The 14,079-nt window shown below is 44.9% G+C and overlaps 1 protein-coding gene across 2 annotated transcripts in view; it reads left to right on the top strand.

Moving 5' to 3' along the window:
* The window catches only part of LOC109422729 (arginine/serine-rich coiled-coil protein 2), a 40,454-nt gene extending 28,755 nt beyond the window's left edge, over positions 1-11,699 (top strand). For both annotated transcript variants that reach the window (XM_062859073.1, XM_029872040.2), the window contains exons 3-4: positions 341-619; positions 10,163-11,699. In XM_062859073.1, the coding sequence (XP_062715057.1) occupies positions 341-619; positions 10,163-11,311 (1,428 nt within the window). In that variant the 3' untranslated portion in view covers positions 11,312-11,699. The remainder of the gene's footprint in view (positions 1-340; positions 620-10,162) is intronic.
* Positions 11,700-14,079: the final 2,380 nt, after the last annotated feature.

The raw sequence follows: 14,079 nt of genomic DNA, 5'->3' as shown, positions 1-14,079 counted from the left end.
TACTATACTATACTATAATGACGAAAGTTATGAAGTTTCAAGTATCTGAATCAATCTTATTTCTTTAAATTACATTTTTCATAATGCCTTTTGCCCAAAAGTTATTTTCTCTGAAGGAATACATACTGAACAATAACGTGGGAAAATGAAATTTCAAGAAATGTAGGATATCAATAATTTTATTATAGGACCCCAAAAAACTCGCTCCTGGCATGTAACATTTTCAATTCCGTCTCCGATTAGCCATAGTTTCCAAAATAATCATAATACCAATCGATGGAAGAAAATTAACAGCTGTACCTTGAACTCCCACGCTCGCTGTTGTTTTGTATCGTTACAGAAGCGTTCCCGCTCTTCATCGTCATCGTCTAGCGACAGTCGGGATTCGTCCTCTTCCTCGTCTTCTTCGTCATCGTCGTCTTCATCCTCTTCGTCGGAGTCGGACTCTAGCAGTGACCGAGATCGAAAATCCCGCAAAAAGTCGTCGAATAAACCATCGACCAGCAAACCCCAGGAAGCGACCTCTACTAGCAGCAGCAGCGGTGCTATGAAACAGGAAAGTGTTAAGCTGGCGAAAGTGCCGTCTCTATCGCCAGAACATCGACGTCCGGTCAAAGAGGTATGTTACTTTTGGGTTTTGCTATAGGATAGGGGCATGACATCTCAAATGAATGTGTAATTTGAATCTGTAGAACAGCAAACATAAACTTAATTTAAAATTGAGGGAACCATGATATCAATGATGAAATCAATAGTAGAACATCATAAAGGACCTCAAGTAGGCCATGATGAGACTTCGTAAGTCAACGATGACGACCAAGTTGGTCATGATAAACTCATAGCAACTGTGGCAGCAGGAGATCCCGTGAAGCTACCAACGAAGTTTACCCAGACTGAGACCTTTGCATTCGCGGGTAGCCCGAAGAATACACCAGTCGCGATCGCTTACAACAAGCATTCGCAGAAGCGTGCGAGACATTCGTAAGGTCAGGTCAGCATTGCTAGCAGCGGGCAGCAGGGACGGTAGCTCAAGGGCTTGATGAATCCCCCTTATGTGAGTCAGCCGTGTAGTTGTCGGCTAATAATAGGATTACTAACCCCAATTCAAGGTGCTCGAACGTTAGGCGAGTCTGTTGGGTACCTGAGCACCGCACAGTATTTTGTCCCTTATCGCGTTAATGCAGGGCTCTGGCTTGGTGGACCTCCTTTCTCGTGCAACTCGTGGGATTAACTATGAAATCAAGTCAAAAGCAAGCAAGTCCAGGTGGTAGTGGCGAGGCCAACTCCTTCGCAAGAAGTGTGTTGGCTAGGTCTCTGTTAAAGAGAAGTGAGTAGTCAGGTGGTATCATACCATAATGGTAGTCCGAAGCACCTTCTTCCCCATCCACAAAGCCACCTGGAGATCACCCGACCATCAAACAGAAAATCAAATCGACCACGTTTTAATCGACGGTAAATTCTTCTCGGATATAACCAATGTCCGCACATACCGCAGAGCGAATATAGATTCGGATCGCTACTTAGGGCCGATTTCTTCACCTCGGCTTAACCGGTAAGCCAGGCTTACCCATACAGTTAAACCTGGCTTAACGCTTAAGCCAGGGTGAAGAAATTGCCCCTTAGTAGCTGTATGCATGCGCTCAATACTTTCGACAGTTATCACCACGCGTCGAAGTCGAACGCCGCGGCTCAACATCGAGCAGCTGCGTAACGTAGAAGTGGCTCAAGACTACGCGCAGCAGTTAGCAGTGGCCCTACCGACGGGAGAGCAGCTTGGCGCAGCTACACTTGAAGATGGCTGGAGGGACATCCGATCCGCCAGATAGTACCGCCAGATAGTACCTCGGCTACAGCACTAGGCTTCGCGACTCCGAATCACAGAAACGACTGGTACGACGGCGAATGTGAACAGTTGAAAAACGAGAAGAATGCAGCATGGGCGAGAATGCTGCAACACCGTACGAGAGCGAATGAGGCACGTTACAGACAGGCGCGGAACAGGCAGAACTCAGTCTTCCGGATGAAGAAGCGCCAGCAGGAAGAACGAGATCGCGAAGCGATGGAAGAGCTGTACCGCGCTAAGGACACACGAAAGTTCTACGAGAAGCTGAACCGCTCGCGCAGAGGCCTTGTGCCACAAGCCGACATATGCCGAGATAATCATAGGAATATTCTCACGAGCGAGCGTGAGGTGGTCGAGAGGTGGCGGCAGTATTACGATGAGCACCTCAATGGCGACTTTGCAAGTACCGAAGGTGGCGTGGTAACAGATCTAGGAGTATGTGCACAGGACGAAAGACTTCCAGCCCCTGACCTCCAAGAGATTGAAGAGGAGATTGGCCGGTTGAAAAACAGCAAAGCCGCTGGAGCAGATCAACTACCAAGCGAGCTTCTAAAATACGGTGCAGAAGCACTGGTGAGAGCACTACACTGGGTCATTACCAAGATTTGGGAGGAGGAAGTATTACCGGAGGAATGGATAGAAGGTATCGTGTGCCCCATCTACAAAAAAGGCGACAAGTTGGATTGCGGGAACTATCGCGCGATCACACTACTGAGCGCTGCCTACAAGATACTCTCTCAAATTTTATGCCGCCGTCTATCACCGATTGCAAGAGAGTTCGTGGGGCAATATCAGGCTGGATTTATGTGTAAACGCGCTACAACGGATCAGATGTTCGCCATCCGCCAGGTGTTGCAGAAATGCCGCGAATACAACGTGCCCACACATCACTTGTTCATCGATTTTAAATCGGCGTATGATACAATCGATCGAGAACAGCTATATCAGATTATGCACGAATACGGATTTCCGGATAAACAGATACGGTTGATCAAGGCGACGATGGATCGAGTGATGTGCGTAGTATTCGACGCGAGTATCAGGGGCGCTCTCGAGTCCCTTCGAATCTCACAAAGGGTTACGGCAAGATGAGGGTATTTCGTGCTCGCTGTTTAGCTTCGCCTTAGAAGGTGTAATAAGTTGAGCGGGGATAAACACGAGTGGAACGATTTTCAAGAAATCCGTTTAGCTGCTCAGTTTTGCTGATCATATTGATGTTATAGCTCGCAAATTTGAAACGATGATGGAAATGTACATCCAAGTGACGCCAGGAGAGTCGAACTAGTCAGTCATTGATGTGTCGAAGACAAAATACATGATGGCAAAGGGCTCCAGGAAGGATTTTTTTATCGACGGTGATGAAATCGAGGCGGCTGAAGAGATCGTGTACTTGGGCACACTGGTGACCGCCGACAACGACACCAGCAAAGAAATTCAGAGACGCATTTTGGCAGGAAATCGAGCTTACTTTGGACTCCGCAGAACTCTACGATCGAACAAATTCACCGTCACACGAAGTTAACTGTCTATGAAACGCTGATTACAGGGCTGTTACAAGTGGCGCGGATTTTGCGTTTTTCGCGGTTTTTGCGTTTCGCGCGGATTTCGCGCGTTTTTACTTATTTTGGCGCGGATTTTGCTGAAATGGTTTATAAATCTACTTACATCAAACATTTGGGGACGAAGTTCAACACAATCAGAAAAAACGAACATTTTCAAATTAGAATTATGGAATTTTGTGTTTGAGCAAAACAATGTTTATAGTCAATAGCATGGAGTACTAGTTAAGTTGCATCGCAACTTGAGCTTCTAAATTTGTTGAAACTTAGAAGATCATATTCTGAATTTCTTAGTCAAACTCTTGAAGTCATTTCTGCCTTAATCCTGAGATCAGTTTTTGGCTAAATTTTGGATGGAACTTACCTATAGAGCAATGCCTGACTTTCGAAAAAAAAAAACACTGAAATGGCAAGATTTCTAAAATAGGTGCAAAAAGACGTTTATCGGAAATTTTGAAGAAACATTTGGTTGAATTTTGTAGTCAAATCAAGAGTCAAATGTAACAGAATCCCGTCAAGAAAACCATTTGTTTTGTAGACTGTGTGTATCGTAAGCAATCAATCTGATAGAATCTGAGTGGTTTTCCGACACAAAATGTCCTGAGGACATTCTTGCTGATATATTCACTGAGGATGTGGTGTGGCCAGAAACATTTATCATAAATTTCTTATGATTTAATACTTTTCTGCATATCTTTTGTCTTAATGTTTAGAAAAGTTGCCAGGAAATACTTTTTTTTATAAATATCTTCCTTAGGAATAAAATTTATTGGTGATGTAATCAATAAATTGCTCTAGTATTAATTAGTTTATGCTAGTGTCGCACCTTGTATTACTGTGAAGATTCAACAAAATAAGTTTCTGCAGAAAGTAATCCATGAAGTTTTCAAAAAGATTCTAAAAATTTTTTTTTCGATTCCAAAACTTAGGTCAGATTACTTTTCAGGATTTCTATCATAATGTTGCTTATAAATTAAAATATTTCAAGTTTCGCCAAGAATGATCCTTTTTTGGCACTGCTTCAGGGAACAGGAACTTCCATTTTCGTAAAATAGCAGACACCCTGATTGATAAGCAATCAAAGAACTATTGATCCGAAACTTTATATTCCAATTAAAAAAAACTAGTCTGTTTTCAACATGTTCAAACTCTTGTTTGATGTATAAGTTGTCAATTAAATTCATGGTTTTGTATTGGTTAAAAATCGATTTATCAATAGAAAAGCTCTTCTTCTAAAGTGTAACAAAAGACATGAATAGTTCATTTTATTTGGATCTTCTCTGAAAAATTCTGCCTTTTTAGAGTTTGAGCGTTTGAGTCATCAAAACCAAATGTTTTTGCACTGGCGCGGATTTGATGACCTCGGCGCGGATTTCAAATTGCTTGGCGCGGATTTTGCGGTTTCCAAATCGACACTTTTGTAACAGCCCTGTGATTAGAACGGTAGTCCTCTGGGCACGAAGCATGGACCCTACGTGAAGAGAACCAACGCGCCCTTGGAGTTTTCGAACGGAAGGTGTTGTGAATCATCTACGGCGGAGTGCAGATGGAAGACGGGAATTTGAGTAGGCGAATGAACCATGAACTGCATCAGCTGCTGAGAGAACCAACCATCGTCCACACCGCGAAAATCGGGAGGCTGCGGTGGGCGTGTCACGTCATCAGGATGTCGGATAGCAACCCGACTAAAATGGTTCTCGAGAGTCATCCGACCGGTACAAGAAGACGTGGAGCGCAGCGAGCTAGGTGGGTCGACCAAGTGGAGGACGATCTGCGGACCCTACGCAGAGTGCGGAACTGGAGGCAAACATCCATGGACCGAGTGGAATGGAGGCGGCTACTATGTACAGCAGAGGCCACCCCGGCCTTAGTCTGACCGGTACGGTAAGGTAAGGCTCAAGCGCGACAAGGAACGCAAGGGTGCCGTCTACAAAAGTCTGTCGGAAGAGGTCCTTGGCGAGGGCGTTGAGGTGAGGGCTCTTACAGCGGAGGTGACTCTGAAGGTGAGAAACCTAGACGAGATCACTAACGTGGAAGAGCTCATCATGGCACGGCGACAACAGTGCGAGCTGCAGGTGACTATCGCAGCCGCTTGGGTACGGAAGGGCTCGGCAAGGACACAGATGGCCTTGGTACAGCTACCTGTGGCGGACACTAACAAGTCCGTTAAAGTTGGAATGCTCAAGGTGGGCTGGTCAGTGTGCCAGTGTGCCTGCACTAGCCACCGGATATTTGCTTCAGGTGTCTAGCAAGTCTTGAGACTACACACTAAGATCAGCTCGGTATTTTCCCCATCTTTTTACTGAGTTCTCAACAGCAGATTTAACTCGGTACGCTCGGTTATTTATTTTGCGGATATTCTGTAAATGAGTTACCGAGATCAGCTCACAAACTGTCAAAAGTTACTGAAGCACGGTAAATATCGTTACTGGTGAACGATAAATACGATTACCGAGTGTACCGAAATAAATCTGCTGTTGAAAACTCAGTAAAAAGATGGAAAAAATACTGAACTTAGTGAAAAAATTACTGAGCCGGAACATCTGAATCTTAGTGTGTACAAAGGTCCTGACAGGAGCAAGCTGTGTAGGCGATGCGGCGGCAAGGCACAAGGCTGTACGAGACCACTCACGTGTTCGATTTGTTCCGGGAAATCCACCAAGCACTCAACTAGAGGTCCAAGGTTCCGGGCCTTCAGAAAAGCCGTAGCGGACAAATCACAGTGCAGGTAACGCAGCTGAACTTGAACCACTGTGACGCAGCTCAGCAATCGCTTTGTCAGGCAGTTTCTGAGTTGCTATCTGCCATCTTTGTAAACCCTTACCGAGTACTCATACGCAATTGGGTCATGGATGGATCCGGAAAAATGGCGGTGATATGAACAGCGGGTAAATACAACGTCGAAGAGTCGGTGTCTACTACTTACGAGGGCTTCGCAGTCGCCAAAGTAAACAGGGTTCTTCTTCTATAGCTGTTATGCTCCTCCGCGGTGGTCAATCGAGTTGTTTACGCAGATGATGGACTGTATGACGACCGTGCTGACAATACGAAGGCCGGTCGGTGGTAATAGCGGGTAACTTCAATGTGTGGGCCGTGGAATGAGGAAACAGTTTTACGAACCAACAGGGTCAGATCCTGTTAGAGGCACTGGCTATGGTAGATGTCGATATGGCTTATGTCGGAACCAAAAGTACTTTTAGTCGGAACGGAGTGGAGTCGATTATCGACGTTACCTTTTGTAGCCCTGTCCTAACATGTAGTTCGAACTGGAAGGTTGACGATTGCTACACTCACAGCGATCACCTGGCGGTTCGCAATAGTTTCGACTACAACAACAGCAGGCAGTTGGTAGAGGAAGAGGCGACTAGGCCAAAGTCAAGCCCTTCGAGGTAGAAGACATCATACTTGACAAAGGGGTATTTAGAGAAGCGCTCCGCCATGAGCGAAACCTACTCGGTTTAAGTTGAGACGAGCTGGTCCACCCTAGGAATGGGAGACAATCGGCGTTCTGGTGGACTCAAGATATTGCGAACCTGTGCCGCCCCTGTGTACGAGCTAGGCGACGGCTACAGCGAACTCGTACTGATGAAGAGCGAAAAAAGCGACGGGTAGCGTTTGCGGCTGCCAATATGAAACTCAAGACTGAAATAAGGTCAAGCAAGAAGGTCTGCTACATGCAACCAAAAAACCTTAGGAAGTTCATAAGATTTTTGCCATAATTGAACTATGAATGCCATGAGGAAAATCTTATGAAAATTCGTTTTCATAAGATTTTCTTATGCCATGCCATAAGGATAACTTATGAAAACTAGTTTTCATAAGGTATTCTTATGGCATCCATAAGAATGAGTTATGGCAAAAAATCATAAGGTAATTTGATGAATTTCGTTTGTTTTTTCCGCTGAGTGTGTGCTGTGAGGGTCTCTGTCAGAGTACCAATACGAATCCGTGGAGTAATGCCTAGAAGGTCGTGATGGCCAAGACATGAGATGTAATGGCTCGTACCAAAATAGAGTCTTCAGAAATACTGGGGAGGATCATCGAGGGGCTCATTTCGCGTCATGACCAAAGTCCTTGCCCTCCTTTCGTAGGACCGCTGGGTACTGAAGCGGGACTTAAAAATCATTCTCAAAAAACTGTTAAGGCACACAGAGGGTATAGATGGTCTCTACCCGGCTGGAAGTGCTTTCACATAACCTCAGGAGTTCCATTCTGGGTTCGATGTTATAGAATATCAATACAGTTCAAAGGAGCGGCATTGACTGCAGCCCACTCGATCGCAGTTGCGGATGAATAGATTAACTTCAAACTATTTCAAGAGAGCCTTCGTAGCTTTGGTGGAACTGTCTTGGATAATGTTCTACAGTTTTGCATGTCAGCTTCTGGCTAATGTCGTCTCATTCATACTGGCTAGTTCAGATGCAAATCAAGAGATAGTCCAAGGTTTAGACGATGGCTACGCAGGTCATATGTACCGGTGTCGCGGTCGAAGTCGACCGTTCTAAACGAACAAGTGGTCGCGCGAAGAACTTCCTGGTTTCGTCAATGTCGTGGCGTCGGTCTGCTGGGTTGGATCCGAGACCATGGAAGGGTAGGGAAGCACAACAATCAGGGGCAGATGAAGACCCCATGTCGGCAAGTTCTTCTGTGTGCTAACTTGACAAAGATCAAATCGTGATGCAAGCGGTATTAGTTCTTGATATATGCTGTGCAGTGTTAAGCAGACGTGGAACTCTTCCAGGTAACAATTTGATGCTGTACAAACGTTTTAATTTGAACAAAACCTGAGCACAAGAGGTACAATCTTTTATTCAGCTCCTAAACATTTAATTTTGGTGATATTATTCAATCTTTAGCTGATTTGAGGTTCATTGGAAGGCTGATTTAAGGCCTAATATGCGCCTAATCAGTAACACAAGTTTACAAAATAAAACGAAAGTCGTGAACTTCTGTGAACGACCAAAATTTTTGAAGCACAATTTAGTGCTGATTTCGAAACCGACCTTCAAAAAATTTTAAGTAGAACAGTTTTTGACTTTTAGCTCAATATCGAGTTTTGCAACTTTTGAAAATATGTAATTTACTAAAATCCAAATATATTGCGTTTTGTTCAACCAATTTTAAATATTTTTCCATAAATTAAAAGCTGAATACAATACCATTCGATCATCTGAATACAGGTTTTGCGTCAGATTGATGAAAATCATGATATTGGCGAGTTTTAGGGACGATCTTCTCAAATTTTAGCAAAATTCCTAAAAAAATTTGAAGAAATTTATTTTTTTTATTAAGAAAAAAACAACTTAAAAATTCTTTCTCGGCGTTTATTTGACATATCATATGTAGGCGAGTTACAGTAAAAATTTCAGCTCAATCGGAGCATTGATTATGACGAATGAGATATTTGAAGTGAGTGACTTTGCTTAAAAATAGAACAAAAATCGATTTCAAATCATCAACCTTGTATGGAAAGTCGAAAAAATTTCCGCTCTACTGTAATTTTTTTCTTTCGCGTTTTTGAACTCAGGGCTTGATTCTACACCAAAAATGATCATCAGCTTACCGAGTTCAAAAATCCTGTAAACTAGTGTAATCAATTAAATTTATAATTGTGTAAAAACAAAACACTTTTGTGAGTCTATTTTTATAATTAGCTGCGTCTATTTCCAGAAGAGATGTTTAGGAATGTATTAATTAATCTGTGGGAAAACTGGGAATTGAACTCAGGCCTCCTGATTTACGCTTCACTCACCTTAGCACCTACAATTGTATACATATCTTCGAAAACAAGAGCATTACTTGTTGTGTCTGAATCAGGGGACTGTTATGGTCTTCTTGTTTTCTTACCCAGCATTAAAACTATGCTCCTGTGTTAAATGATAGGTTGTCAGCTTGAGCCTCACGCTTGAGCCACAGTTATGTTGGCTACGAAAACATTGCATTTGTGGGATAGGGATGCCACTTATGTCTGAATAGTCAAAAACATAAGTTGAACTAAGTCTGTATTGAGGCTGAAGAAGCGACGTGGACTTCACGAAAACCACGCTTGGGACAGCTGTCAAAAATTATGTTATTAAAGGTTGAAAAACAGATGATTAATTCTGCATGTTGATGTATGTTTTAAAGCTGGCTACCCAGATGGATAATATTCTATTCAACTTGATATTCAGCCATCAATGTTTTGCTGATTAAGAATGTTGAACAAGCCATACTTCAGACCAATTATTCAGCTGTCAATGTGTTCAGCCATTAGCTATTAGCTAATACTCTCACTGTTCAGCATTCATTGTTACTTGGGCTGTCTCGCCTTCCAAGGACAAAGGGAGCGGCGAGGTCACCCTGGAAGCGCATGCGCCAATACCTTACCTTGGTATCCTTTTACAAAACATGGTGTTTGTTGCTTCAAGGCTATACAGCTTATTTCGAGAATGCGATCTGTCTAAGCTTTTCTCTGAAGCAATACTTTATAGGTGGCTCCAGAGAGATGTAGGGCTTGACGGCAACGGTTTAGTGGGACGGAGGTCTAATTCTTCCTCTTTCGTTGGCTGTGTTGGATGTGTTCTCAAGCCGTATACTACCTGAGCCTGCCGCTCAGCTGTCTGTTGAACAGCTTTCCATGATATTCTGCAATGGTTTGGGTAAAATCGAGGGTGTCTATTTCGCTTCCTGTGTTTATTATGCCCTCACCCTGAACAACCCCTGCACAGACTCATTGAGCCTATTACTAACCTCTGTTACATTTTCATTTATCACATTTCAGAAAAGCCCCGCAAAGCCGAGTCCCATCGTAGCGGAGAGGAAGAAAAGTCCACCTGCAGAACGGAACGAAAGACCCCGTAGCCACCGGAGCAGCTCCCGCGATCGCTATGACAGCAAGCGCAACGACAACAGGGACAGAGATCGGCGCGATCGCGACCGGGACCGGGACCGTGATCGAGATCGATCATCGCGACACCACCGAGACTACGATGATAGCCGGGATCGACGGGACAAATATTCCGGCCGAGGCGGCGGTTACAAAGAGGACAAACGAGATCGACGCGACAAATACGATCGATACGATCGGAAAGATCACGATCGTAGTCGCGATCGCAAGGATAAGCGAGACTATGACAGGGATCGTTACTATCGACGATCGTCGTCACGCGACCGCAAGAGGAAAACCAGCGAAGATAAATTCAAAAGAAGATCGCGATCGAGGAGCAAATCTCCGATCAAGAATCCCATGTCACCCATTAAAACAGCACCTCCGGTCGTTATTCCGCCAACAAATTTACCCACTAGATTTGTTCCCACTGTGAAACCTCCGCCGATCAATCCAGCTTTGATCCCACCGCTAATGGCCATCAACGTAGGACCAATTGACCTGCCTCTGCGCCCCGGAACCAGCAGTGATCTTCCGATCGACCAACAAAACACTCTTTCTCATACTTCTTTGATGCGCAGCACGGAGAAAGCCGCCCAGCTACAAAAGCTGGGAATCGATGTCCTGCTGCAGAACAAGAAAGCGACCGAATCCGTTCCGTTGCCTTCGTACTACAATCCGGGCGTCGTCAATCCGGTCCGCTATGCCGATCAAGTACAAAAACGGAAGCTCCTGTGGGGCAACAAAACGGCCGAGAGCAAGGAGGTGTCCACCAACATCAGCAAATGGGAACAGGCCAAGTTCTCCCAGGACAAGGACGGCAAGATGGCGTCCAAGTTCTTGCGCCTGATGGGCGTCAAGGATGGTCACAAACCGGCCCCGGCAGACGAAGCCAAACCGGGACCCAGCGGAACCGGGGACAGTATCAAGAAGCAGGAGGAACTATTTTCGACCATGGAGCAGCAGTACGAAGTGGCCCGACAGGTGACGCACACGATGCGGGGCGTTGGACTTGGCTTCGGATCCCAGCCGAGGACCTTCTGAGATGTTGCTCTTGGTTGTCGAAAGGTAGGCATTCTTTCTATATGTAGCGATTCTTAACCCAAAATAGAAATCTTGCGCCAAATTCATGAAAATGATGCAGGGTAAAATATATGTCTATGAAATCCTGCTGCTGAAGCCTAGGAGAGATCTCACGTGGGATAGTGGTGGCCTATTGAAGTTAGAGTAGGGTGCACCAGTTGACCATTATCCAACCTTCGAGAGATCTGAACCATCACAAAAATTATATAAAAATAAAAGTTTACACTTGCAATATTGACGCTGAGGCGTGTTTTCGAAAGTTGGATGCATGATTACTGCACTGAATTTTACATAACAAAGATGTAATGATCCAAAATATGGATGCAAAATAAATACTGAAGCAAACCAATTCTTCTGGCTACCGGACAGCTTTGTTGTAATCCGAAATGTCCTTTATGCGATTGGGTAACCAAGATTTGGAAACGAATACACAGACTGATGCAATGTGCAGTACCAACTCCGTTCCCAAGAATAAGGGTGCGAGTATTGGTAGAGAGGTGATCCGGGACCAATGGGGCACGTTCGGTGTAGTACTAGATTTGTAGTAATGAGCTGAATTTTAGTATGGTGAGAAGGTCAATTCTCCGTTTCTGCAATGAAATGGTGCAAAAAGGGTGGGTATTATGATTCCTTGCCTAATTTGATGCTGTTTGAGCAAAACTTTGGATAACTGTGTTGTTTATGTAGCAAGAAATGGAGAAAACAACAACACTGTTGCCCCGACAATCACATATAGACACCGTTAAAAATTAAAAATAATTTTAAAAACGATGTTATTTCATTACTAATCCTTAAAATCAGATAACCTAATACTAACTTGATGATTTTGTGGCTATATCGATCTCTTTCTACTCATAGTATAAGGGAGTAGAGATCAAAGTGGATAATGAAATGATAGATATGATAGAATTCGCTAGGTAGCGAACAAGTGTGAAAATTTATAGAAGGTGAAATTAGGCAAGTAGGCCATGTATTGAACGAATACATCGAATGCGTGAAACTTCTGCCGTGCGACCTGTGCTTTTAAACAGATCGGCTTGGTTGGTAGTTCATACCACCTTACCAAGACTGGCAAAAGTTTTAGGCTCCCGACTGCCTATGTATTGTCCTGTTTTCATCACAAATTCTATCGATCGGTACACACATACAGGCATACTCCTAGATCTGTTACCACGCCACCTTCGGTACTTGCAACGTCGCCATTGAGGTGCTCATCGTAATGCTGCCGCCACCTCTCGACCTAGGATAGGATACGACAACTAGTCAGCCCAAAAGAGACCAATTTGGGGACCAATAATCTTAGCAACGCGGAAAAACAAGACAGCAAGCTGTGAAATTAGACAGAGAAGTTGCAGGTGTCACATCCTATCCTAGCTCTCGACCACCTCACGCTCGCTCGTGAGAATATTCCCGTGATTATCTCGGCACATGTCGGCTTGTGGCACAAAACCTCTGCGCGAGCGGTTCAGCTTCTCGTAGAACATTCCTGCCAATGATCGCATATCAGTCCCATCTTTGCTGGGTTTCCTATTCATATGGGACAATTATGCGATCATAGGCAGTTTCGTGTGTCCTTAGCGCGGTACAGCTCTTCCATCGCTTCGCGATCTCGTTCTTCCTGCTGGCTGGCGCTTCTTCATCCGGAAGACTGAGTTCTGCCTGTTCCGCGCCTGTTTGTAACGTGCCTCATTCGCTCTCGTACGGTGTTTCAGCATTCTCGCCCATGCTGCATTCTTCTCGTTTTTCAACTGTTCACATTCACCGTCGTACCAGTCGTTTCTGTGATTGGGAGTCGCGAAGCCTAGTGCTGTAGCCGAGGTACTACTTATGGCGGATCGGATGTCCCTCCAGCTGTCTTCAAATGTAGCTGCGCCACTCCGTTGGTAGGGCCACTGCTAACTGCTGCGCGTAGTCTTGAGCCACTTCTACGTTACGCAGCTGCTCGATGTTGAGCCGCGGCGTTCGACTTCGACGCCTGGTGATAACTGTCGAAAGTTTTGAGCGCATACATACAGCGACTAAGTAGTGATCCGAATCTATATTTGCACTGCGGTATGTGCGGACAAGTGTTATATCCGAGAAGAATTTACCGTCGATTAGAACGTGGTCGATTTGGTTTTCTGTTTGATGGTCGGGTGATCTCCAGGTGGCTTTGTGGATATCTTTGCAGGGAAAGAAGGTGCTTCGGACTACCATACCACGGGAGGCTGCAAAGTTTACGCATCGCTGGCCGTTATCATTCGATACGGCGTGCAGGCCGTTTTCGCCCGATTACCGGTATGTACATTTCCTCCCTTCCTGCGCGTTCATGTCGCTGACAACGATTTTCACTTCACGCGGCGAGCAACCATCGTATGTTTGCTCTAACTGCGCGTAGAACGCTTCTTTCTCGTCATCAGGTCTCCCTTCGTGTGGGCAGTGGACGTTGATGATGCTGTAGTTGAAGAAACGGCCCTTAACTCTTAACATGCACATCCTTGCGTTGATCGGCTGCCACCCGATCACACGTTGTCTTGCCCAACACTATAAATCCTGTTCCCAGTTCATTGGTGGTGCCACAGATGTGGTAGAAGGTAGCCGCTCGATGCCCGCTTTTCCACACTTTCTGTCCAGTCCAACAGAGTTCCTGCAACGCCACGAAGTTGCGGGGATGTAGTTCGTCGTCGGCGTTGGGGATGTAGTCACATCCTGCGAAACCTAGTGACTTGCAATTCCATGTTCCAAGTTTC

This window comes from Aedes albopictus, chromosome 3 (genome assembly GCF_035046485.1).
Source record: "Aedes albopictus strain Foshan chromosome 3, AalbF5, whole genome shotgun sequence".
Lineage (NCBI taxonomy): Eukaryota > Metazoa > Arthropoda > Insecta > Diptera > Culicidae > Aedes > Aedes albopictus.
The sequence above is the reverse complement of the archived record's forward strand: the minus strand, read 5'-3'. Positions and strand labels throughout refer to the sequence as shown.